Genomic DNA, 25,193 nt, shown 5'->3' with positions numbered 1-25,193 from the left:
TTTACTAATTTAAATTTGGAGTTTTTAATTCTTAAGCTTCTTGATAGTATATTGTTAGCTAAAGAACTGGATAAGTACATGAAGATTAATTACTTAAAACTTCTTACCTTAAAAATAAGTGCCCTTAAAGCAATGAAGACGTTTTTCAATGCTGTTTCAGACTGATTCTTTTGAAGGAAGCAGAGGTACACATCAAATACTTTTTTCATCAGTGGATTATGCCCATGATCAGTCAGCAGTTGATTCTTTAAATTAAAAGAGAGAATTTAGGATTTTTGTATTGTACATTTACACTTTAAGAACATACACAAATCATCCAGGAAAGTAATAAAAAAAATCATATAGTATTCTGAGATGTTTAATAAGACAATCATATTTGAGCTTTAATTAGATGTTTCTAACATTTCACTAATCCTGTTTACAAAGAAAGCATTGACTTCTGAATAGACTTATAGAACACAATGTGTTTTTTTGTTTGTTTGTTGTTTTTTTTTTTTTTTTTTTTTTTTTTAAAAAGCTGTTAGTTACATTAGTTAACAGCTTTAAGAGGCACATGCGAAGAATTAACTCACTTTGGTTACATCTGGCTTCAGCAGCTCAAATAGTAGAATTTTCCCATAGCAGTACCTCCTACTACAGGGCTCTTAAAATGAAAATATTAGTTTTCAACGTTGAGACAGTTAAGACCCTGAAAAGCTCATTCTAAGGCACGCAATACACATGGTTACTCTTGATTTCTGAATCATCAACAAATGCCTTCCTAAGGGATCTCAGCATAGCCCTTGGCATTTTGGGTGTCCAATATTATAAGAACAAAGGAGGTGATCCTACAATAAAAGCCATGCTGAGAACCAGTCTGATAACATGACTAACAGACTAGAAAAAACTCAGTGTGCTCTCAAACTTTGCGGATGAATACATATAAATGCTTTCAGGAGACCAAAAATCCCCAACGCTATGCAAGGAAGATACAGGCAGGGTTGTATTTTAGAGGAAGCTGGACATAAATGGTTGGATATAAGCCAATCAATATACTTAGTCATTGGGGAAAAAAAGTATGTCCTGAAACAGAATCCAGATGACCCAAACCTATACAGCTAACTGCAAGTCCTAAACAATGCTAGGCTTACTACTTGCAGATTTATAGCAAAACATTTAAATGTTTTCTAACAAATTCCTATCTTATGAGGAAATTGACATAACATTTTTTCTTCAGATGTCCCAGCATCAGAGGTAGGTAGTTCACTAAAACACCCTCAAGCAGTAGGAATTCACACAGAATCAGTTAAAAGTCTACCAAGAAACAGACATAATTTGTGATTTCCCTGTTGTAATAGTAACAGAGATATGAGCCTTACTAGAGAAAGATGACACTAAATAGAAAAAGTTGTCTGGCCTTCTATGTAATATGCTGATTATTCCCACAAGAAGCAGATTGGTATTACATGTACTTTAGTGTAGTTCATTGAACAGCAGCTCCTGATCCTCTTACCTGTAATTGCTATTTGTTAATGAGTGACTTTGTATAAGAACAGGCTAAGTTCAATATAAAAGTTTGAGTGTATCCAAATATCCATTATGGTCTTGACATAGAACAGACCATTTTACCACTCATTCAGTAAACACTAAGATTTCTAGAAACATTTAGAAAGTTAGAAAAGCTACTTTCTCATCCTAACAGAATATTGTTGATCAGTAAGGAATCTCTGTACACATATAGCTGAAGCCAAAGCATCTTGCAGTGACACATTTTTAGCTGTCACATGACACAACGATGAAATACAACAAATAGCACTATATAACAGTATTTAAAATAACATTTTAAAAACAATTTTAAAATATTTGTTCTGAAATACAATTATAGGAAATGTTAACATCAAGTCAAGAACAAACCTTAAAAGCCATTGTGAATAATGATAGAGTATCCAGAATTGTAAGGCAAACTTCGGTGGCAATATTTGCTTCAAGTAAAGACTGGTGAAGAACATCTGCATCTGAATGGCCATAGCCTACAGAAATTTCAAATGAAGTGTAAGTGCTTAGTATACTTATTTATATGTTTCATATTTCCAAAAGACTTGCTGAACTAGAAGATTAACAAGTAAAAAACCTGACGAGTTAATACTCAATACAGAAAAATATTTCATATGCATTTAAGTATTTGTCAAATATGCATATAATTATTCTAGCATAATTTGCAGAAGATTATAAAAATACATGAAGTATGAATATCAGCAACAGAAGCATTAAATAGCAATGAAAACATTAAAGTGTCTGATGTTTCATATATGTATGCATATACAGGTGTATATTTATATAAATATATATACTTTATGTATATATATATATACACATACATATATTCCTAAAATAAATACTATGGTAGCATGGGGTTACAGATGAAAATATGTATTGGCAATTTAGTGATGTTATAATGATCTCAAAGTCAATCATTATAAAAATACAAAACACGAAGAGTTGAAGGAATACAGTCATGCACTTATATGCAGTTTAAGACTGAATGACTGAAGTCATTCTGCTCTGTAGCAATACCATGCAATAACTCCATTTTTAAACAAAAAATGCTTTTGTTTTTAATTCTGTATTGCACACAAATAATTTTAAAAATATATCATGCTTCAGCACTGCTTAAAATATGTTGTTTATGTTCCCTAATATTGATCTTTCAGAACTAGATTGCAAATGAGTTCTGCTTGCTTTACACAAATTTGGCCTGGACCACATTGATGTATTAGATTTACAGCCAACTTAGCATCACTAAATCAATGAGAAGCATGATGTGAACTTGTTGAGACTAAGAAAGGAAGAGAAGAAATGACATTCTTTTATGCTGACACCCGTCCATTTCTTTCTGTACCCTCTTGCTTCCCTAGCTGAAGTATGCATGCATACCTGTATACAGATTTTTTTTTTCTCTTCTCTTATTCAGACTAAGCAGACCTAATCACACTAAGCAGACTTACTGCAATATGTAGGTTAAAAGGAAAAGTCATGTTTTGAAACCTGCATCCGTTTTTAAGAATGAAATTATGAAGCAAAAACTCAAAACGAGAATACAAAATGAAATGAAGGGTAATAAAAAAAAAAAAAAAAAAAAAAGAAAGATCTGTAGAATCTCCACTAGCATTTTTTTCCTGCTTTATAGCTTTCCTAAACATTGAAAGAAAGCCAGAATAACCACTAGTTTCTGTGGATTTATACACGCTCTCTGTTCAGAAGTATACACTTCTGTCCTATCTACATTCTCTTTGCCTCCACCTCTTTCTTTTCCCATGTATTTACTTTATGGCTTCAACCCAATTACCTCTGTAATGACAGAAAGGAACAACCAGTATTTGTAAGCAAGTTTTAGCACAACAGCCATTTGCCAACATTTTCCTTTTAGTAAGTACGTTCTTATCCTTCAAGAAATTCAAAGCAAGATGCCTTTTCATAGCAGTCACCTTTGTGTGACCAGAAATCTTGTTGCTTCCATAATGTTGAAGACATGAAGAGATAATCACTATTTTGAAAACTGCACTGAAGACAGGAGAAATATTCTTTAAAGAGATAATTTGTTTGCTCTTTGAGATTCAAAGTTATTTTAAATCCTACGTTCCAATTTGGTTCCAATTTTCAGGAAGGGTAAGAAAGATGACTCTGGTAATTACAGGCCTGTCAATCTCACTTCAGTGCCTGGTAAAACTACAGAGAAAATTAGCCTGGGAATTATTGAAAAACACTTGAAAGATAACACAGTCATTGGTCATAGCCAACATGGGTTCACAAAAGAAAAGTCCTGTTTAAGGAAATTTATGACAAGGTTACCCATCTAGCTGGCCATGGTAAACCAATATATGTGATTTTTCTTATTTTATTCTATGAAAGCTTTCAACATTGCCTTTCATGATATCCTTCTGGACAAAGTGTCCCACATGCAGCTAGACAAGTGCACCATATGATGTGTGAACAATTGGCTGACAAGTTGGGCTCAAAGGTTTACAGTAAAAGGGGTTACACCAGGCTGGCAGCCAGTCACTAGTAGGGGTTCCACTAGGCTCCATTTTACAGCCAGTTTTCTTCAAAGTTATTATAAAATACCTGGATGCAGGACTCAAACACATACTAAGTTTGCAGATGATACTAAATTACAAGGAGCTATTGACTCCCTCAAGGGCAGAGAGGCCTTGCAGAGAGATCTTAACCGTTTAGAGTGCTGGACAATTGCCAGCTGCATGAGGTTCATCAAGAGCAAGTGCTGGATTCTGCACCTGGGACAAGGCAACCCTGGCTAAACATGCAGACTGGGAAAGAGAGGCTGGAAAGCAGCCCCATGGAAAGGGATCTGGGGGTTCTGGTTCATTTTGTTGTTGACGTGAGCCAGTGTGCCCTGGCAGCCAAAAGGACTAAAAGTACATATCCTGAGGTGCATCAGGCACTTAGCTAGTTGAAGCTAGTTGGGCTTGCTCTGAGCTTGTATGACTCCACCTTGGGTATCGTGTGCAGTTTTGGGTGCCACATTATAAGACATAAATCTATCCAAAGGAGGGCTACAAAGATGAAGTGTCTAAAGGGGAAGCTGTATAAGGAGCAGCTGAAGTCACTTGGTTTGTTCGGCCTGGAGAAGAGGAGACAGGGGAGGCCTCATGGTGGCCTGCAGCTCCCTCAGGAGGGGAGTGGAGGGGCAGGCGCTGAGCTCTGCTCTCTGGGGACAGCGACAGGACCCGAGGGAACGGCATGGAGCTGGGACAGGGGAGGGTCAGGCTGGGGGTTAGGGAAGGGGTCTGCACCCAGAGGGTGGTCAGGCACTGAGACAGGCCGCCCAGGGCAGTGGTCACAGCACCGAGCCTGCTGGAGTTCAAGCAGCACAATGCTCTCAAGGCATATGGTTTGATTTCTGGAGGGTCCTGTGCAGATCCAGGAGTGGGACTCAATGATCCTTGTGGGTTCCTTCCAGCTCAGGATATTCTACAGTTCTAAGTAAAAACTGTAACCAATGGACAGATTTCAAACATTTTTTTTTCTCATAAATAATTTAGAATAAAGAAATAAGTCTGTTTGATTACACTGCACTATTACTAGAGGGAAATTTTGGGCAGTATGCAAACAAAGTAACACTCAGCTGGGCTTAGCTAAAAGACTGACTTACTACATATGATATGGACATCTGCATGGACATGCATATGAACATGTATTTAAAACCAACTACAAACACTAAAAATTGAGTAATCTTTAATGACTATGAACTTGATGACGATCATGTGCTGCTATTATAGAATCAGGGTTTATCTCTGTGTACATTTGTGTGTCACTTCTGCCATACTGAGCTTCCCTCTCTCCTCCAGCCCCAATGATACACATATAGATACAACTTTTTTGTTTATACTGGAATACTTCTGAAATTTCAATGAAAAACTTAATTTCTTTCACATCTAGGCACAAAACTATACTGAAATTCCTCAGAGGTCTGAAATATTTATACCATGATATCAGTTCTTTTCCGTTGTTAATCAATTAGAAAAGAACAGATTAACTAGGTTTAGAAGTTACATTTATAGACAACTTTACTTGTTTCTAAAATCATGATCCTTTACCAAGATAGCAACTATTTTCACCAGATACATTCTGTCACATAGTACCCATACAGAATATATAAAAGATCTAGTAAAGTTCTTAAGACTACCCTAGATACAGCATAAAGTCAAAGTGCCAAGTACACAAAACTAGAAGTCAGACAACAAGACCAAAGTTATAAAAATCAATTTCACATTTGACATGGTTTCTATAGCAGCATGTTTTCACCTTACAAAACCACGGCCAATACAAATTGTAATATCCTAATGTTTATTAAATTTCCTACATTAAAAACACTATTATCACATTACTCAAAGTCAGGTGAATGAAACTTCTTTGTGTAATTTGAAGGAATTATCATAGAAGAACAAAGCTCATTTTTATATAAGCATGCATTAATTAAAACCTTTCAGCTCACTGTCCTTAAAAATCAGAATGTCTGCCCAGAAGCAGACATTTCCCAGAGAGTTATTTATTTATTTTTAAATCAGTCCCTCTACAGAGTACTTCACCATGCTGAATATATAGTTGCACAGTGTAAAAGCTTTCTTTTGTGTATCAAAAAACATGTAAAAATTTACTGCAGCGGTATCTGCTGATACATCACCAGCAGACTGCTTCCATGAAAAAAAATTGCACAACTATATAGTTTTCTGCAACGTTTAATTCAAAGAATTGCATTTTTTTTATATTTAAAAAAAAATACGAGAATGTATTTATAAACAGAAGGTTGTTTTTGTTGTTTTTTACTTTTAGTTTTCCACTAGACTGCATGGTAAGTCTTATGCAATTAGGTTAACTGTTGCTTTATATTACAGATAATGAGCTAAAAGGTTTTAAGTATCCGTAGAGGGCAGTTAGATATGCTTTAGGAAATAAATGAGTTTAGTAACGTACAGTTAAGTCAAAAACTGCTTTACTGCACACAATTCTTTTCAGTCCCAGTGTTGCATTTTACTGGGTTAGTCAACCAGTTTCATTGCTTTTGAAGCTGAAGATTGCAAAATGGTGCTTCAGAATACTTTACGTACTTGCAATTTAAGAGCAGCATATTTAAAAAGATAGGACATAAGCAGATTTCAATACAGCAGTCTTATAGAAGCTGACTTCAACCTGATTAAGTCTTACCATTGTCTACAGAAATTCCAAGAACACTTGATATCTTTCTCACACTGAAAACAGAAAAATCACTTCATTATTGGACGCTTTTTTACTTCCAGACAAACTAAATCACGGGCTTCACATTCTCCGTAGAAACTCTAAGAAGCTTATTTCTCTTTAGGAGATGTCAAAACATGGAGATATGGTCAAAGTGCAAATTTTTACTTTTAGATTAAACATCTGTAAGATCAAGATGGAAAAAAATGAAGCCTAATGAAGCAAATAGAAGAAAAAATAAAGCTTAATGAAGTAAATTCTGTAACTATGTGCAGCACAAATTAGATGTGCCTGTAATTGAAAAGAAAAAAAGTTACAATTTTGAAATATACTGTAGTTAACCATGCTCCATGTTATGGCATCAGCCAGCAGTGATTGTTTTATCATAAAGGAGGGAACAGACCATCGACTGATTCCAGTTATTCGTTTGACCTAGAACAATAAAAGTTATTGAAAAGCACTGGTGTGGCTCTAGGACCTGTCTCTGGTGTTGTGGTACTGGTTGAGGATGATGAATGTTACCATGTCATGAGACTTACTGTGGTTAAAAGTGAGAGAGTTATCCAGGCTGCTCAGCTGCTGCAATCTGGCATGCATCATTCCTGTTCTGTTACGGGAAACAGGCAATGTCTGAGATTTTCGATCATGAACTATGGATCCCAACCCCTCCTGGTTCCTGCAAGATGGGTGAAATGGGATAGAAGCAAAAGTTAGACATGTCAACCTGCAGCAAGATAGGAAGTGTTAGTTAAGCAGCTACAGCACAAGAAGTTTTCTAGGAGGAATCACAATGCGACCTATTTAATGTTTTACTTATAAAACAAAAATAGGTAGCTTAAAAAAAGCATCATAGCAAACTTTTTCCTAAAATCCTCAAAGCACGACAGCAAAAGCGCACAAGCAGTCACTCTGGAAATGTTAAATTTACTTCAGAGCTCTTGTGAACAAATATTTGAGAATATGAAGATTCTGAAAATATTCAGAACCCCAAAACAAATCCTCTATTTTGATTGTAAAAAATTTAGGAAAGGGTTAGAAGGACACACAGTGGTAAAATTAGGAGGCATACATGCAACAGGGAAGCAGAAATTAGCTGAGGTATTATCATGGACATCTTACCCAAGCAGGAAGGGAGAAGAGCCATATACTTTGTTAAACTTGCAGCAATCAAGTGAAGAAAACAGAAAAGTAATCTGTGTTAGCAATCAGTACAGGCTAACTTCCTATTGTGTACCACCACCAGAGCTGATGAAAAATGAAAACCAGTGCTTGAATAATTGACTCCCTGTTCCCATTCATTCGGTGTCATTTGGCGTCTTTTAAGAGTACGTGCATTGATTGTGATATACTTTAGCGTAACAACAATGTGAAAGACTAGAAAGCTACAGTAACTGTAGAAATTCAATACCCCTGCAGAACACAAGACAATTCTACAGCTTAAATCTTTTTAGCAAAACATGCAGTACACAGACTAAGCAATCAGTAAACAAAAAGGAAGCGCAGTAGTCTTCTCTAAAAACCAGTCAAAAGAATTAGTTTAAAGCATTTTTCACAAGAGGGCTAAACTTTACAGACTCCTGTAAATCCACAGAATTTGAAGTACATTAACGCACAAAGGTTACAATCAAAACATTAAGAAAGCCACTGATTTATATATTTTTTGATTATTTTTTAAGGTGTGTGAACACAGATCTTTTTCTGAAAAAAATCCAGGAAGGTAATCATGTTTGTTGTTTGTAGAAGCAGATTCACATACTATTATATCTAAATTAAAACCTAAAAAGCTAACATTTTAGAATACATTACCATCCAATGTCAGCAACAACTTTCTCACCAAGTTCAAAAAGGGCCAGTATTTCAATGCCATAAATTTAATTATAAGCGCCACCATGTCAATCACAGTGTGAAGTCTAAATGGATTGCTATATTTTACTCTATTAATAAAGTATTTTGCATTAAAAACACATTAATGCAAAGATATTCAAATAATTTAGTACATGTTTCTGAGATTTTCTCCTAAATAGACATCCATGGGAGCACACAGGTATCTAGCAGTACTTTGGACATTGAACTGAAAAACAGCAGAACTGGAATGTCCACCACTCACCTTTCAGTGAAATCACTATGTATTAAATTTCTAAAACATTTCAACTGACATGGTTTTATGGCCAAGTGAATAAACAAAACATTAAAATAAATAATAAAACTTCTTCTCCAAAGACATTATTTCAATGAACAAAAGCAGCTGTAAAAAGATAGTATGAAGGGCAAGTAAACTTTAAAGTAGTTTACTATTAACTCAACACACAGTGTTCTGAAACAGATACCAGCCTTTCAGAGAGGATACAGAATTATTAATACTAACCAGTTACTTCAAAATTATGTATCATTTTACAATAACTTTTTTACTCCCACACACTAGTGTACACATTATTATTCCTAATGTACACACTAGCGTACACACTATTATTCTTAGTGGACAAGCCAGCTAAATTAAAATTCCACACAGTACCTGGCTATGTATCTTTTTCCCATGTACTGGAACTGATGTAAGCACACTCTGCAGAGAACACAAAATGTCAGAGAAACACTTAAAACAATATGTTATAAATTTATATGTACATTGGAATTATTTAACTATTATTTTCATTTAACTTCAAACTCTTATGTCATAAAAATTAGTTTCTCCCACTCCTGAAATTCCTTTCCAAACCTCAAGCCAAGACAAATGTTCAAAGCAGACACAGCTGCTTTGAAATCAATTATGGATGGTTGTTGTTGTGGTCAAATTGGGATTAACATCAAAGACACGTAAGGCTGCCTCAAGCACACCTATCTCAAGTTATCTGCATCAAAACACCTAGTGGGAGTCTAACAGTGCCAAGCTAGAAGGGCAAACTGTGAAAAAACAGAGCACATAAGAAAAACAAACATTGAGTTGAGTGCTTCATAGAATAACAGCATGGCTGAGGTTGGAAGGCACCTCTGGAGGCCATCTGATTAAACCCCTTGCTCAAACTGGGCCACCCAGAGCAGGTTGCCCAGGACCATGTCCAGGCAGCTTTTGAAGATCTCCAAAGGAGGAGACTCCACAGCCACTCTGGGCAATTTGTACCAGCGCCCACAGATTCACCCATAGGGTAAGGAAGTGCTTCCTGATGTTTACAAAGAACATCTTGTGCTCCAGTTTTGTATGGATTCATCTTGTATAGACTCTTAATATTTATAGGGAAGTAATGTTTAGTGTCAATTATTACAAACAAGATCCCATTTTGTGAAATGATGTTCACAGTTGCAGGTAATTTACAAATGAACAGAAATGTAACATGTAAAGAATAGAGAAAAAAACAATAACCAGGTATTAAATATATATGGATATATGCACATTTTGAAAAATGTGAATAAGGGTTCAAAACAAAATGTATGCCGTCCAGCCTAAGTTTCCTTGGTAACAGGTTATTTCATTGTTATTTTATTTTTATTTTATTTATTCCCCATTTTTTAAGGCCTCTAGATTCCAGGACATTGGCAACAGGGTTTCTGACAAAACTATTTTCTAAATGGAATCTTCTTTTACAAAAATAAGAAGATAAAGACATACCCTAAAAGACATTTTTTGACATTAAAAAAAATCTACACCTAAACGTGTATTTTTAAGAACCAAAATACTACTAGTTCAGATCCAGTGAGAAGGTTGAGAGTATAACCTAATTTGTCAGGCCTATCTTTCTCTACAACTATCTGAAAGGAGGTTGCAGCAAGGAAGGTGTAGGGCTCTTCTCAGGTGCCAAATGATAGGATGTGAGGAAAGTGCCTCAAGTTGTGCTGGGGAGGATTATATTAGGTATCAGGAAGAATTTCTTCATGTAGAGTGTGGTCAGCATTGTAACAGGCTGCCCAGGGAGGTGCTGGAGTCCCCATCCCCAGAGACATTTAAGAGATGTGTGGATGTGGCACTTTGGACCTCATGATCCTGAAGGCCTTCTCCAACCTAAATGATTCTAACATGGGAATTTTATTTTGTATTACTTAAACTGCTATTGTGATAGAAATCTCCTCTGCTAATTGGTAATTTGAGATTACTGATTTCATTACAAACCAATCCTATCCAGCACTTAAATAAGAGACCACTAAGGGCACAATACTGTTCACCGATTTGGCACAGTTTCCACCTCTTGCTTCAATCTACTACATATGCTCATTTACTTGCTCTGTTCTGTTTCTGGTACAATCAGTATAATACCAGATGTATTCAATGGATGAATTAAAATACTGTCTGATATATATTTCTAAAATAAACTGAGTATCACATTCCATAACACAATTAGCTACTGGCACTACAATGACTGGGCCTGGACTATGGAAACTCACTTCAGTGAAACCAAGCATGCAGAAAGACTTCTGTGTTGTCCCACTTCAAGCAGACAGCACCTTCCTTGCTTTCTGTTTATGTATCAGTTAATTCTCATGAACAAATAATACTAAATATGGATAGGGCTGCAGTGTAGCAGTTGATAACAAATAATGAATTCATCATACATCTTTTTGTTCGCAGTATACTGGAAGACTCAAGAGGAAGGCTAGGAGGACAGTTCACATTCACTTTTTTTCTGAAATGAAACGATTCAGTCAGGTCAACAAGAGAGCCTCTGATCATTTTATATGAGCACAACGATATTCTGAGTACTACGCCCTATTTAGGAACTTCCTGAGATCACTTCTGCATAGCCTAACTCCAGAACTATTATGGAATCAGACAGACGTGCAATTATGCACACCAAATCAAGGATTTATAAACCAGGACTGAAAAGGCATTCCTTTTCAAATAAAGAAAGTATAACATGCATACATTTATATTCACACTCAAGACTTTAACACATTGTGAAATGTATGATTTTATGATAAAATCAACAACAATCTTACTCTGTAATAGTGAAAAAGTCCATTAGTTCAGATTTTGTAGCCTTGTTCCAATATGTAAACAATGCATCTAGGAAAATGAAAAATATAAGCAAGACAAAGTCAGTAAGCACAAAAAAGTATTAAATAGAAGCTCTAAGCTTTCAAATAATGAGGATTTACAGAATCTAAAAATGGCTTGTGGGGTTACAAATGATGATTACTATTTGAAGTTTTCCTTGAAGCTGATTATAGAATTGCATGTAAATTCTGTGAATTTCTGCAATATGCTTTTAATGAATCCATAATATTCCCATATATTTTCATATTTTAGAGAGTGATAATTGTGTAGTCAATGGTGACTACAGAGTTCCAAAAAAAATACGACTTAAGAAAATGTTGGGCTATTATTCCTATAATCTGCTTCTTTATAGATTGGCCTCAACATTTTATTTTATTTTATTTTTATTAAAAGTTATGATTTCTTCCTTTGTAATTTATATTTTTTTTCAGCTTTGTTTGGGTTCTATGGTAGCCATAGATTAGTCAGCAAATCAAAGTTACACACACAGATTTTTAAAAAATGGCTATGCATTTTTTAAGAAGTTTGTAGTTGCATAGCCAAGTGCCAAAATTTTGGCAAAGTGCCAAGTGCCATTCTTGCCAAAAATGTTCAAAATTAGCTAATGAGTTCAAAGTTATTACAAAGATGCGTGACAAAGATTATTTGACACTTGCTCTTTTCCAGAAGAATCACAACCACAAAACAAATAAAAAAGACTTTGAGCTTCCCAGAAATTATGAATCATTTTAATATATTATTTCAAAGTATAAATTAGTGAAAAAGGGTATTTTTTATTATTATTTTTAGTTGAAAAACATAAAATATCTATGTAATTACATGAAAATCTAACAGTGTGACTGGATATTAAGTACTTATTAACCTTTCAATTCTCATTCTTGATTTAATGGCGTAATAAATGAGAGTTCAAATAGCAGTATATAAGCTTGATTTTTAGAAATTAACATAAAACAGGCACACAATTACTACTGACATTTTATTCTTTTTTTTTAAAAACAAAATGGACAACAATTCTCCCCCCCATATATATATATATATATAAATATAAAAAATATTATATATATATTATTTATATATATATATATATATATGTATTTTATATATATATATATATATATATATATATATATATATAAATAAAGGATAGGCATGATTTTAATGTTAAAGATTTGCCATTCATGCAGTATTTCTATGGCTACAGATCCTCCTCCTCCAGGATAGCACAATTCTTTCAGAAATTTCAGTGTTTACTACCCCAAACATCCCTGGAGAATGCAAGCACTAATGCTTCCACTCCAGAAATTGAAACATACACTGTGATCAGATTATTTGGTTCTCTTGTCATACAGGAAGTTCTGCAGAAGGGAGAACTCATCTAGCCCTAAACTCTTTGACCAATGAAGTGTTTTTGGCTTCCATTTGCCAAATCAGATTCTACTATCAAACACGAGCATACACTTGCTTACCCAGTCTTGTAGCCTCATGGTTTTCAGGAATAATGAATATTTAATGGCTACAAGCCTTCAGTGAGCTTCAAGGTTGATCAATCACACAAACAAGGCACAACATGATGCCTCTGCCTAAAAAATTCCGCTGACTTTTAAAGGGTATTTAAGTCACATGCGTAAATCTAAGGCATCATCTCAGACTTATGAAAAATAGGTGGCATTACCTACCTTCTGACATGCTTCTTAAGATATGAAGAAAACACATGAGCAGACTCTTGATTTCTGCTTGGTCAAGTTTGTCGTATCGAACAACAGAACTTCCTAACGTGCTGCTCTGTTGGTTCTGAAGAGAAAACAGACGTATTCTGTCTGAAAAGTTCTTAAACTGATAATGAACTAAAATGTTTTGAATTGCTTTATTAATTCCTGCAACAGAAAAAGGATCTCAGAATGAAGACAAAAATGTTTTATGTAGAGACAGGTCACTAAAACACACATTGCACACACAAAGTATACAAAATTAAACCTCTTTACCTTTGGTTTTATTTCCTTCTCTGTATATTTTTTTTCCCCCAGAAAGACGAGTAAGAGGAAAAGTTACCTGACTGACTTTAAGTCAGGTTAATTATAGATAGATACCACATTGTAGAAATCAGGCATGCCCTTTTTTTTTTTTTTTGGTTTACTTTAAAAATACATGCTACTGTACATACATGTATATGCCTCTTTGCTTTTGAAGAGATTATGTTGAACTGTAGGCAGAGCCTCCACTAAATTACTTCTATTTAAAGATGGAAGAATCCCAGGGGATTTTTGTATGGGAATTACATGTATTCTGAAAGACCAGCTACTGATAAGTAACTCGCCCTTGCCTCAAGAAAACTTCCAGCTTCAAAACCTAGTTAATCAGCAATATTCAACATTGAAAAAAATCTGTCCAAAAAGAAAAGGAAAATCATGACTTTCAAAATAGGTATCACAGAAAGAGCTACTAAAAAGAAAAAATAAAACTGTGAGAATATAGAAACAGAGCTTTAGGCAGTATCTTGTTTGTAAAAGAATCATTTCCACACAATCAAGCATTATAAAATCCTAAGTCTGAAGCTTTTACAGATGTGCTATATAAACGTTTGCTTAAAGGTTATATTATGCCCTTTTTAGTGCCTAACCCTCACTTACAATATGAGGCCACTTATCCAAATGGAAGATGAACCAGGCGTTTAGCCAGTTTTCCAGAAAGTTAACATTCTAGTATAATTGATCTGTGCAACAGTTTCTACAAAGAAGTTTAATCACCTTGGCCTCATTATCTTTTAAGGACACATATACCAGTTTAGGAGAAAATCATTTATATCAAAATTAGTAAAACAAAAATGAAAATAAAAACAGTCTTAAGGGATAAAAGCACTTGGTTTCACAAACAAAGCAAGAACTGTTGATACTCCAAGGGTAGAACAACCCTTCTCACAGTACACGCATCAAATGACTACTAAACCCTTCAGCATATTCCAAAAAAGGACAGAATCACCGTCCTAGAACAGATCTGTGCAGTCTGTTATAATCTAGTCATTGAATGGATATGCAGTGGCATGTGAAACTATATTTAATATTGTAATTTAGGAGGAAATGGACACCTACACGAACCTGACTACTGCAAATTCTAAAGACCTCATAAACTGTTAATCTTTGAAGTATCTCTGGTAAATGAGGAAGTGCTACTATACAGTTCTATGGATATTGAAATAGAGCAGGCAATCAAAAGGTAGAAGAGTGGAAACTGAATTTGAATTTGATATTGTTCAGAGATAAAACTCCCCCTGAAACAGTTGAAAATGTAAACGAATAAAACTAGGACTACAGCTACTCATTTATTTTTTTTTAAATAATCTCACTAGCATATGAAATATGTACATGTTAAAATAAAAATAGCTATACTTTAGCAAATCATGTTTCCACAAGCATTGCTCTGCAGGCTGTTCTGAAACAAAATTAGAACAAAACCATGGCTCTTCAGTAATGATATCAAACAATCAGAAAAAAATGAAGATACGTGTAGTGAACAACTAGTCTACTAGAAAGAGTTTGAGTTTGAAAAGCAATAAATAAGAAGCCAGCATTAAGTATTATTTAGGGAAAATATTAACAGCATGCAAAACATAAATCTTGTACTACCTAAATTGTCAGACCAGAGTATAATTTTCAAAGGATGGTGACTCCTTTGAAAGCTCTTTTGCTTAGTAAAAACACTACACATTAGCAATTAACAATAAGAAAACTAAGTAATAGATGACAGAATTGCCATTTAGCAACAGCATATGTCCAAGATATTTATTTACTTGGTCACTGTCAAAAAAACTTTTTAGTCCTATTTGTATTAAGTATCATAAAACTCAAACTCTGCTGATATTTAAGCTGATTGAATATTTCTGGTATAATCAAATCATGTACATGAACTATCACAGGTTTGCCATTTAATGGTATTTTATATGGTGGCTTTGCACAGATTTGCCTTCAGATTCAACTGTTGCAAAGAAGTGGCAAAACTGTTGATCACACACTTCACTCAGAAGCTTAAATATACCAAGCACAAAAAAAAGAAATACTTCGTGTAACTGAAGAGGGAAAGCAGCATGCATAATTTTCTCTGGTAAAACTGGAATTGTCAGAAGTGAAAAATCCATAGTAACACGGTATTTCTTTGCAGGGTGAGAATTTTCTTCTTCTTCTCCATTAGGACGCATAGCATGAGCAGAGTGCCTTCTGAGAAGCTTCTCTCTCTGCCACACGAAGGCATGTCAGAGTCAAGGGGAAAAAGTTAACATGTTGTGTCATGCACAACAAGATCTAAGAAAATGAAAGTGATCAGCATCAATACAAGCTCTAGAAAGACATGACTGAATAATTCATAGCTACTGCAGCCAAAATTCCTACTTTGTAACAAGTTGAATGTGCAATGATTTAGAAGAGTTAAACATAAGAGAAGTTACCTAAAGAATGCATGGCAATTGATTTTAAAAGATTCAATTTAAAATACTATGTGTACTGTGTGTAGAATAGAGTGAAGATCTCCACAAAAATCAAAGAAGTTCTCCAAACCAGAATTCAGTTCTCTCAAGCAAAATTTAATACACTTCACCTACTGCATTTACCTAGCAAAATGAAACTACAACCACTTGCTAAATTGAAAAATCTGATTGCATTTTCTGCAAAACAGCTTAATAAATGCAATGCTAGAAGAGCTCATGACACCTGTTCTGGGAAAAAAAAAAAAAAAAAAAAAAAAAAGAAGTAAAATACTGCTCTGCAGTCATTCTAGAAACCCCAGTAGAGATTACCAAAGTTAACTTGAAATTTTAGCAATACGCTTCTGTGGCTTTTTTGTTGTTGTTGTTATTATGTTTGGAGGTGTGTGCGCTTGTTTTTGTGTTTGTCTTTTTACCTTGTCAAGGGAATTGCTTTTGTCACTGTGTCTTTCAGGAAGACTGTTTCCTGAGTCTGTACTTATAAGAGAGCCTCTTGAGTCAGCATTCCTCACACAATTAATATTTGGAGTTGATGTGGTGTACGGGGAAGCTAAACAAAACAAAACAATATAAAAATCTCAGATGATACATATACTGAAAAAGTCATTCCATAGTCAGACTTCTAAACCCACCATATATGCATATATTTCTTAAGAAGGCAAACATGCATTTAAACAGTTACGTTTAGGACCTGAGGGAATGTCTTGAAGCTGCAACAGGGGAGATTCAGACTGGATATCAGGAAAAGGTTCTTCACTAAGAGGGTGGTCAAACACTGGAACAGGCTCCCCATGGAAGTGGTCACGGCATCAAGCCTGTCAGAGTTCAAGAAGCATTTGGACAATGCCCTCAGACACATGGTCTGATTTTCTGGGTGATCCTTTGGGGACCCAGGGTTGGTCTTGATGAACCTTGTGGATCATTTCCAACTCATATATTCTATGATTCTACATACTTTTAATGAAGATGAGCTTATTCTATATTTTCAGTAGTGTATGTACATATCTACCCACACTTGCAGATTTATGTAGAAATACATGCACACTCGTATGTAAAAACATCATTTTATCATTTACACATCCATGGATTACGGTGCTCTTGCCGTGACTAATGCTATTCTTGCCTCCTATTTCTCTGCAACAAGACAACAACTATCAACTTTGATGGGAGGGAGGGGGGAACAGCTCTCTCCAGGAAATAGGTTTACTTTCAAATAGAAAAACAAAACAAAACAAAAATCCCCAAAGAAAGATCTCATTTGCAGTCTGAATTCTGGATCTAACAGAATAGCTGATTGCATTACAGTTCTGTACAAGTGACAACCAAATACAGAATCAAAAAGCAGCCAAATCTACACACAGAACGATTACTTTTAGTAACAAAAGAAAAATATGTTTCTGTTTTTAAGCACTTACCAATGCCAGAGATAACACCAAAGAGATCTTTAGGAAGGTTGTTATCCAATGTGTTTACTGATTTTTGTGGTGTTACTAGTTGATTAGCAGTTGGCAAATTAAGTGCATCATCCTTTGCACTCTGCTTGGAAAAAAAAAAAAAAAAGAAAACTTGATTGTTTTCCAAAATGGGTTTAGTTAGTAATACGTATTTTACCTTCTAGTGCAAAATTTGCTATATATTTCTTTCTTATTTAATTGCTATTGGCTATGCTCAAAAGCATAGAATGAGACGTTCAGGCTTTTGAACAAGTCTGAGATAGCCTCAAAGTTAAAATACCTCAGCAAAAATTGAAAATACGAATATTCCGTACTGTTTTAAACAATGTAATACAGATATTGTCCAAACACCCAGACTACCTTTACTTCAAACTTCCAAACATTCCTGTTAGAAGGGTACTGTGAGTTCCTTTCTTAATCATCAAATGGAACACAGCAAAATATGGAAAAAAAATAGATTTGTTTAATCATTAAATCTTGATTCAATTACTGTATGAGACTACTATATCAATATACTCCTTCATAAATTCCCTTTGAATTCATTCTCCTCTAATCGTCTTATACTACAGCTGTTCCAAAAGCATTTTTCTTTAAGGCTAAAAACTCTAATTTCTAGAGAATTAACTAAATTTATTTCTGGTCTGTATATGTCAGTATTGGACTGAACTGGAAAACTGGAGTTACAAAAAAAAACAACAACCACCACACCTCCATCTACCACCAACATCCAGTTTTTCTGCTGAACAGCACAGCAGCTAATGAATCCGTCATGACTTTATCAAACAACTAATTATCTGCGTTAGATGTTGGGGGAGTATTCTCTTACATGAGCATGAAGTACGTACAAGTGTCTCCAGTACCTCCACAAGAGTAGAGGCAAACTGTTTATACAGATTGTCAGGGAAACTGAGAAGAAGTGTAATTTCTGAGTAAGAAAAGATACCATGATTTAATTAGTCTTATCCTACAATAAGTTTATCAAAATAATAGATATAAAAGGAAGGCAATGAAATTGCCAAAACAACTGTTGTTTTTCTTTTGTTGTTGCTGTATGGTGTTTGTTTCGTTTGTTTTCTGCTCTAACTGTAATGTTCCTGCACCTTCTTTTTAGGTATAAACCTTAGCTGGACCAGAGAAACAGCAGCCAGAACCATGAAAGGTAACCAAGCTTTTAATATAGTATAAAGCAACCCAACAAACTCACAGAATTCTGAAACTTAAAATCTGTATCAGAAACATGTGATGTTTTATATACTCATTACCAATAAATTATGATAAAAAATAATTCAGAATACCAGCTCGAAACGGTCACTCACATTGCTTGAAGGATTAACAGGAAATGGAGACACATCTTTAACATTGATCCGCTGAACATTTTCTATAAGCAGTCCGAAGAGTGGCAAGTACATTGTGGCTATTCTTGCTTGATGGCTCTAAATTGAGTTGTAGAGTTCATTATCAAATTACAGATTTGATTTGTAATCAAAGATCATTTTTAACACTATTCCTTAATTGCAAAAAAAGAAGCATTTAACAAATGTTTGTTATGACAGAGACCAAATTCCTAAGTTCCTAAGTGCCAAAAGCCATGGTCACCACTACTTCATTATAACTCAAAGAAGGTCAACAAATTTTCTTTACTGTTTCAATATAATGTAGAAAAAAATCTAAATTAATGTGATTTCAGCTAGGACTAGCAAAGTAAATTAACTTTACATTAGCTTGATAAATTCATAGTGGGATCTTAATATTTAATGGCTTCTTCACAGCACAGATGAATCCATGTTTTAAAACAAGAAGTCCAGGAAAAACATCACTCAAAATTTACTGTTATGACTTGTAGCTTTCTGATACTCACTTCATTAATAATAGATGACAGAAGGACAGCTCCCTAATAGTAACAGCTAATGTTTAATGAAAATAAGAGCTTTAAAAACAGTTTGTAAAGAATATAAGCACAATAGTTAAGTTACACTGTACCAAAAATTTAACAAACACATGTAAATTATGCTAAAAAAAGGTACATTGTGCTCTTATTTGGTAAAAATAAATAAATAAATAAATAAATCAGGTTTACATACTGAATTTGATACAATTGTCATAACTATTTTCATCACAGACACAACCTGAGTAGAAATAGTATGGCTGCAAATTAATAAATTTTTGTGAAAGAACACTCTTACATGTGTGCACACAATATTATTTTGTGCTACTAACATAGAAATACACTTACCCTGGAAGCATATCTGTCATCAAAAGAATGCTTTATCATCAAATTCTTGAGCACACTAATAGCAATCTGCCGTACTTCTCGGAACTCCTGTAATGCATTTCCCACCTCCCTTAGAAGCAGTCCCACTAAGAAGTGATTCTTACAGAACTCATCCGTTAGTGAATAATCCAGGTGAAGGTCTGCAGGTAAAGAAGGTCTATGTTAGAAATGGCATTATTTAAACTAATTTATCAATTCACATAAGGCTGAACAGTAGTATTTCCAAGGTTATTGGCAGTCATACATATTCATATTCAAACATTCATAAATATAATCATAAATATTCGTATATGTATGTATGTATGTCACATTAATGCATAATTATGCAATTATTAAACAGTAATGTATATTCAATCAACAGAAGCTGGAAAAATATAAATATTTGAAAATATATATTTTTAAATCACATATTTTAAAAATACTGTCCAATATTCAAAAAGTCTTCCTAATAAAATTGACATGGATCGTACCTTATAGCTTCATATTCAACTTTCAAATCTATATTTATGCACTGAAATGGCATGTGGTGCATAAAGGTTATGCACATCCTATATTTCAGAAATTTAGTTGTATGGCAGAAAGAGGTTTTAGGTTTTGGTCTGTAGTTCAGTCCCAGGTTAGTAAACTTGAAGGATTGCAAGCAAAACATGGGTTTTACAAGTTTTAGATTTTTGTGCTGCAGTTTTAAGTTCCTTCTTCATTATCTTCCACGTGTCTATTACAAACATAGACTATAAAGCCTGCTAACAACTGATCTTAGTTAATTCATCATTTCTAAGAAAATAATCCTCAAAATTTGCAATGGATAATAAGTGTAATGAAGAGACTGTATTTGCATCACACATGCCCAATTTAAACAATTTCGTCTCATTTTATCAGCACACAAAAGGACAAAGATATGTAAACAAAATAACTGAAATCCACATAAATTAGAAGTACATTGTAATAAAGTAATTTAATCAGATGTAGCAAAAAAAAGTTACTATATATTTGAGAAACGTTTACGTATTCAGTGTTAATTGCACTAGAAATGGGATTAAAGAACATTTTAACATCTGTACTTTAACCATTACAATAAGATTTTATCTCACAACATATTTCATATCTCTTAGTAACTATAAATCTATGCTAAGCCACACAGACACACACAGAAACACACATCTGACACAAAGTCAAACTGCTCCCCTTTAGGAGTATTTTATGTACTAAAAATAATCCACTTAATTTATGTAGTAGATACACAATAATTTAAGAGAAACTTTAGCTTTAAAATCTCACTTATTAGAATGTATATATTTTTAAAATATCAACAGAGAAGCTTTTTAAGAATTTCTCACATTCGCTTTCATTGCTCAATAGAACAGTAAAAGACAGATACTAATCTGAAAGCACTTTCATTTTTTTAAGCCCTCCCACTACAGGAATGCATGAAATCAGAAAGAAGCAGAGATACAATGGCACAAACTTGCTCTCTTGTCAACTGAGATCTCCTACTTGGGACACCAAGACAGGGCCAGAAACATTTCCAATAAAGGTCTTCTTTCCTAGCTGAACCCCTAGTTCACCAGTGAGCAGGATTTTACACTGTTCTTTACTGTGTAATCAGAAACACTATTTTTTTCTATTTTTGCTATTCTTTGAGGAATAAAAGGAAAAAGTCAAAGACAAGCAAAAGCTCTATGCAGTTCTCTAGCTCTTATTCGCAAATCTTGTTCTATCCCCTTGACGAAAGCTTTAACTCGCTATACTCAAATTTACTAAGCCAATATTTCAGGAAAAAAAATAATCCACAAAAATTAAATTTTAGTCGGGTTTGCTTGTTATCTGTAAAAGCACTTTCCTCGTTTCTGCTTCAGGTTGTTTGGTACAGTTCAATGCTTGGAAAGCAATCCGTGAGATGGAAGCAAGAACAAGGTACAAAGGAGGAATGGTCACCTACAAAGGGATAGTGCCAGGAAAGCCAAAACTTGTCTACAGCTGAAACTGGTACCAGACTGCAGTGGTGTGGGATCGCCCCTCGCCAGGCCACTCTGTGATCTCAAGATAAACTAATGTTATGTTCTTGGCATTGTTACAAGTGCAGTTAGTTGGGACAGTTAGGCACTCCTTAACTGTACCTGCAATTCCTGCTACCTGGATACCAGAACCACACGATCTGGAAGGTAATAGATTGTACGGTTGGTTGGCAACACAAGAATTACCCAACCTGAATTGTGGCCAGGATGGAAAAACACTGACTACAGCCAACCATCTGACAGTCCTATAAATACCAGTCCTAAGCAAAGAGCCCTTCTGAGCTCTCCAGAACCGGAGCGGGCTGTGACCTAGGATCTCCCTGTGGTGGGACACCTCTCAGGGCAAGACTCCTCGAGGTTCAGTGATCGTCTGCTGAATATGCCGACGCAGAGGAGGGTGAGTAATTCACCAAAAGAGGAGAAGTTTTTGAGCACACAACTGAGTGTAGTAATTTCCAGTATCTTGTTCTACGGACATCCCTCATCCCTTAGTGCATAGGGATCCTGAGTCTCTTGCTGTAGAGAAACTAATACTTCGCCTTAAGTCTTCTGTGTGAACCTTGCCATTTACAAATCTTTAACTAAGTCACTGTTTTGATTGCAGCAAATACTACTCAACTGTTGTGTTAAATAGGCTAATGATTAACTGATGATTAAGTACTACTAAAGAAAAAAATCATAAAAAAAAATCTATTTTGCAGTTTACCTCAAAGGAATTAATAATAAACCTTAAACTGTTGATATATCAGATCTGTGTAAAAATGTCATCCGTGACATGGACATCAATGGCAACAGGAACAGTTTCTACCACTATAGCAGCACTAAATGGCTGAACAAGGAAAACTCAGGACATTTGCTGAATGGAGATGGTGATTTAAATAAAGTGGAGTTGGGTAAGACTGAGGTATTTTTGTTGCCTTCACTGCCATAGTTACCAGGCCTTGTGAGTCTAGGGATTAGGTTCAAGAAAAGGAATTATCAGTAGTGGATGAGAATCATGTCAGGGATCTTCTAAGAGACCCATGTAAATACATGGCACCAGATGAGATGCTGAGAGAGTTAGTTAGTATTGTTGGAAGGCCACTCCCTATCACCTTTGTTAAGCCATGGAGATCAGGGGGCTCCCATAATCAGAGCCTTGCAATGACTGAAGAGAAGCAGATGTAACACACATCCAAAAAAAAAAAAAAAAAAGAATTACAGGACTCACAGTCCTCTTAGAAACTATTTTTTGACAAGCAAAGGAGAAGAGTATGACCAGGAACATTCAGGATAGATTTGTGCAGGGTAAACCATATATCCTGGTTTAAGCTGGGATAGAGTTAATTTTATTCCTAGTAGCTGTTATGGTTCTGTGTTTTGGACTTAGGATGAGAATAACACTGATAAACACACTGATGTTTTAGGTGTTGCATGACACCTAAACCTGCCTTTTTTATAAAACTTACTAGATCTGTGGGTATGGGGAGAATAGCACTTGCCAGCATTGTCTCTCGCGGCATCATTGCATCTAGCCTGGGACATTACAGTCTGTGTGAGTAGACACCTAAACGTGCCAAAGAGCTACGTGGATCATTGGACTCAAAGGTTGGTGTTTAATGGTTTGAACTTTACTTGGAGACCAGCTACAACAGGAGTTTTCCAGGCCCTATCCTATTTAAAACTACTTCATCCACAACCTGAAAGAGGAGATGGAGTTCGCCCTCCTCAGGTTTGTGGATGGCAAAAAAAACTGAAGGGTATAGTTCGTATGCTTGGGGGCAGGGCTGCATTTCAGAAAACTCTAGATGGGCTAAAGGAACTTGACTCAACTCAACAGGGACAAATGTAAAATTTTGCACCTGGGATGGATGAACTCCCTGTGATGATACAAGATATCGAACGACTGGCTTGGGAGCAGCTCTGCTGAAAGCAATGTCCTGGTGGACAGCAAGTTAAATAGGAATCAGCAGGGCATCCTGGCAATAATGAAGGCTAACAGCATACAGACCAACATGTACCAACAGCAGTATATCAAGGGAAGTGGTTATTCCCCTCTACTGACATTTACTAGACCTATCTGTAACGCCATGTGGAGTATTTGTGCCTTCTAGTATGAGAAAGATAAGTTAACTTGACTGAGCTCAGTGGAGTGCTGCCAAAGCAGATATAAGGCTGGAGAGCGCATGCCTTGCCAGGACCAACTGAGGAAACCACGCTCATTCAATCCACAGAATGAAAGGCCTGAGGTGACATGAGCAGGAAGGTAGACTACAGACCTACTGAAATCCCTTCACACCTGAATGATTCTGTGAAAAAAATACATCAGGCCTCACGCTGCGCACCCGCCTAAAGGGATGCTGCAGCTTTTAATTCACTAGCTGTGGCAGTCTAACTCAAAATCAAAACAAAGAAGCAAACATTCAGAGCAAGAAAGGAAGGCAAGAGTCAAAGACAGTTTACCCTGCGTTTCAATAACTAGGTACTTTGCACAGATTACTCTGCTACCTAAACTACTCCTTTGAGTTTACAGAGATCAAAATTTGACATTTCCATTTAATAACATTGAGGTTTCTTACACATCACAGACCTGAATTTACACAGCTTATTTGTTTAACAAGAAAAAGGTGACACCTGAGAAATACACCACAGACTGTAGAAGAATTTACCTTGGTATCTCTGAACTCTGCCTTTTCCAAACGGCATTGGTAGATTCAAAGGTATGTAGTGCTCATGATTACAGACTACACGGAGAAATTCAAATTTGAATTCAAAAAGAGTCTGCAAAAGTAATTTTAAAGTATAAATTAAACAACTGATGCAGCAATTTGAGTAACATTAAAAACAGCTTTCTTACACACAAGGGTGATTTCTCTCAGTTTTGCAGTGTGAAGGATACAGTCCTGTCAATGTTCTGTATGTCAGCAAAAAATACTTTTAACACAATTCATACTTGACAGCTGGATATAATTCTAATAATTTTGGACAATGGGAACAGTGATTTGGACATGCATATATAATAAGCTATAATAAGCTATAAGAACAGTCTGAACTCTCAGAAGAGATTCTTTGGATTACTGGTACAAGCTCTTTCCTCTACAGTAAATTTAGTGCTTAGTGTTGCCCACCCCTCTTCATTTTCTCAATATACATGCTCTACAGTTGTGAAGTTGCACCTGGAGACAGGAATCAAAATATGAAAAAGTGATTTTATGGGAAAAAAAATGATCTAGACACAGTGTACATGCTTCTAAGTCACATGCTTGAGTGTAACTAGAAACAAGTCTGA

General features: G+C 35.3%; 1 protein-coding gene across 17 annotated transcripts in view; it reads right to left on the bottom strand.

The window, feature by feature from the left end:
• The window catches only part of DOCK9 (dedicator of cytokinesis 9), a 125,973-nt gene that overhangs the window by 20,077 nt on the left and 80,703 nt on the right, over positions 1 to 25,193 (bottom strand). For 8 of the 17 annotated variants that reach the window (XM_032182225.1, XM_032182295.1, XM_032182261.1 and 5 more), the window contains exons 30-40: positions 24,574 to 24,685; positions 19,872 to 20,050; positions 18,955 to 19,071; positions 17,600 to 17,720; positions 16,601 to 16,734; positions 13,390 to 13,504; positions 11,656 to 11,722; positions 9,245 to 9,292; positions 7,272 to 7,408; positions 1,894 to 2,009; positions 108 to 245 (exon numbers count right to left, since the gene is read on the bottom strand). In XM_032182225.1, the coding sequence (XP_032038116.1) occupies positions 108 to 245; positions 1,894 to 2,009; positions 7,272 to 7,408; positions 9,245 to 9,292; positions 11,656 to 11,722; positions 13,390 to 13,504; positions 16,601 to 16,734; positions 17,600 to 17,720; positions 18,955 to 19,071; positions 19,872 to 20,050; positions 24,574 to 24,685 (1,284 nt within the window). Of the gene's footprint in view, positions 1 to 107; positions 246 to 1,893; positions 2,010 to 6,702; positions 6,747 to 7,271; positions 7,409 to 9,244; positions 9,293 to 11,655; positions 11,723 to 13,389; positions 13,505 to 16,600; positions 16,735 to 17,599; positions 17,721 to 18,954; positions 19,072 to 19,871; positions 20,051 to 24,573; positions 24,686 to 25,193 lie in introns of all 17 variants that reach the window. The other 9 variants (XM_032182278.1, XM_032182245.1, XM_032182269.1 and 6 more) reach the window with 2 other exon arrangements.

Source organism: Aythya fuligula, chromosome 1 (assembly GCF_009819795.1).
Source record: "Aythya fuligula isolate bAytFul2 chromosome 1, bAytFul2.pri, whole genome shotgun sequence".
Classification (NCBI taxonomy): Eukaryota; Metazoa; Chordata; class Aves; order Anseriformes; family Anatidae; genus Aythya; species Aythya fuligula.
This window is presented reverse-complemented; position numbering and strand designations above follow the sequence as displayed.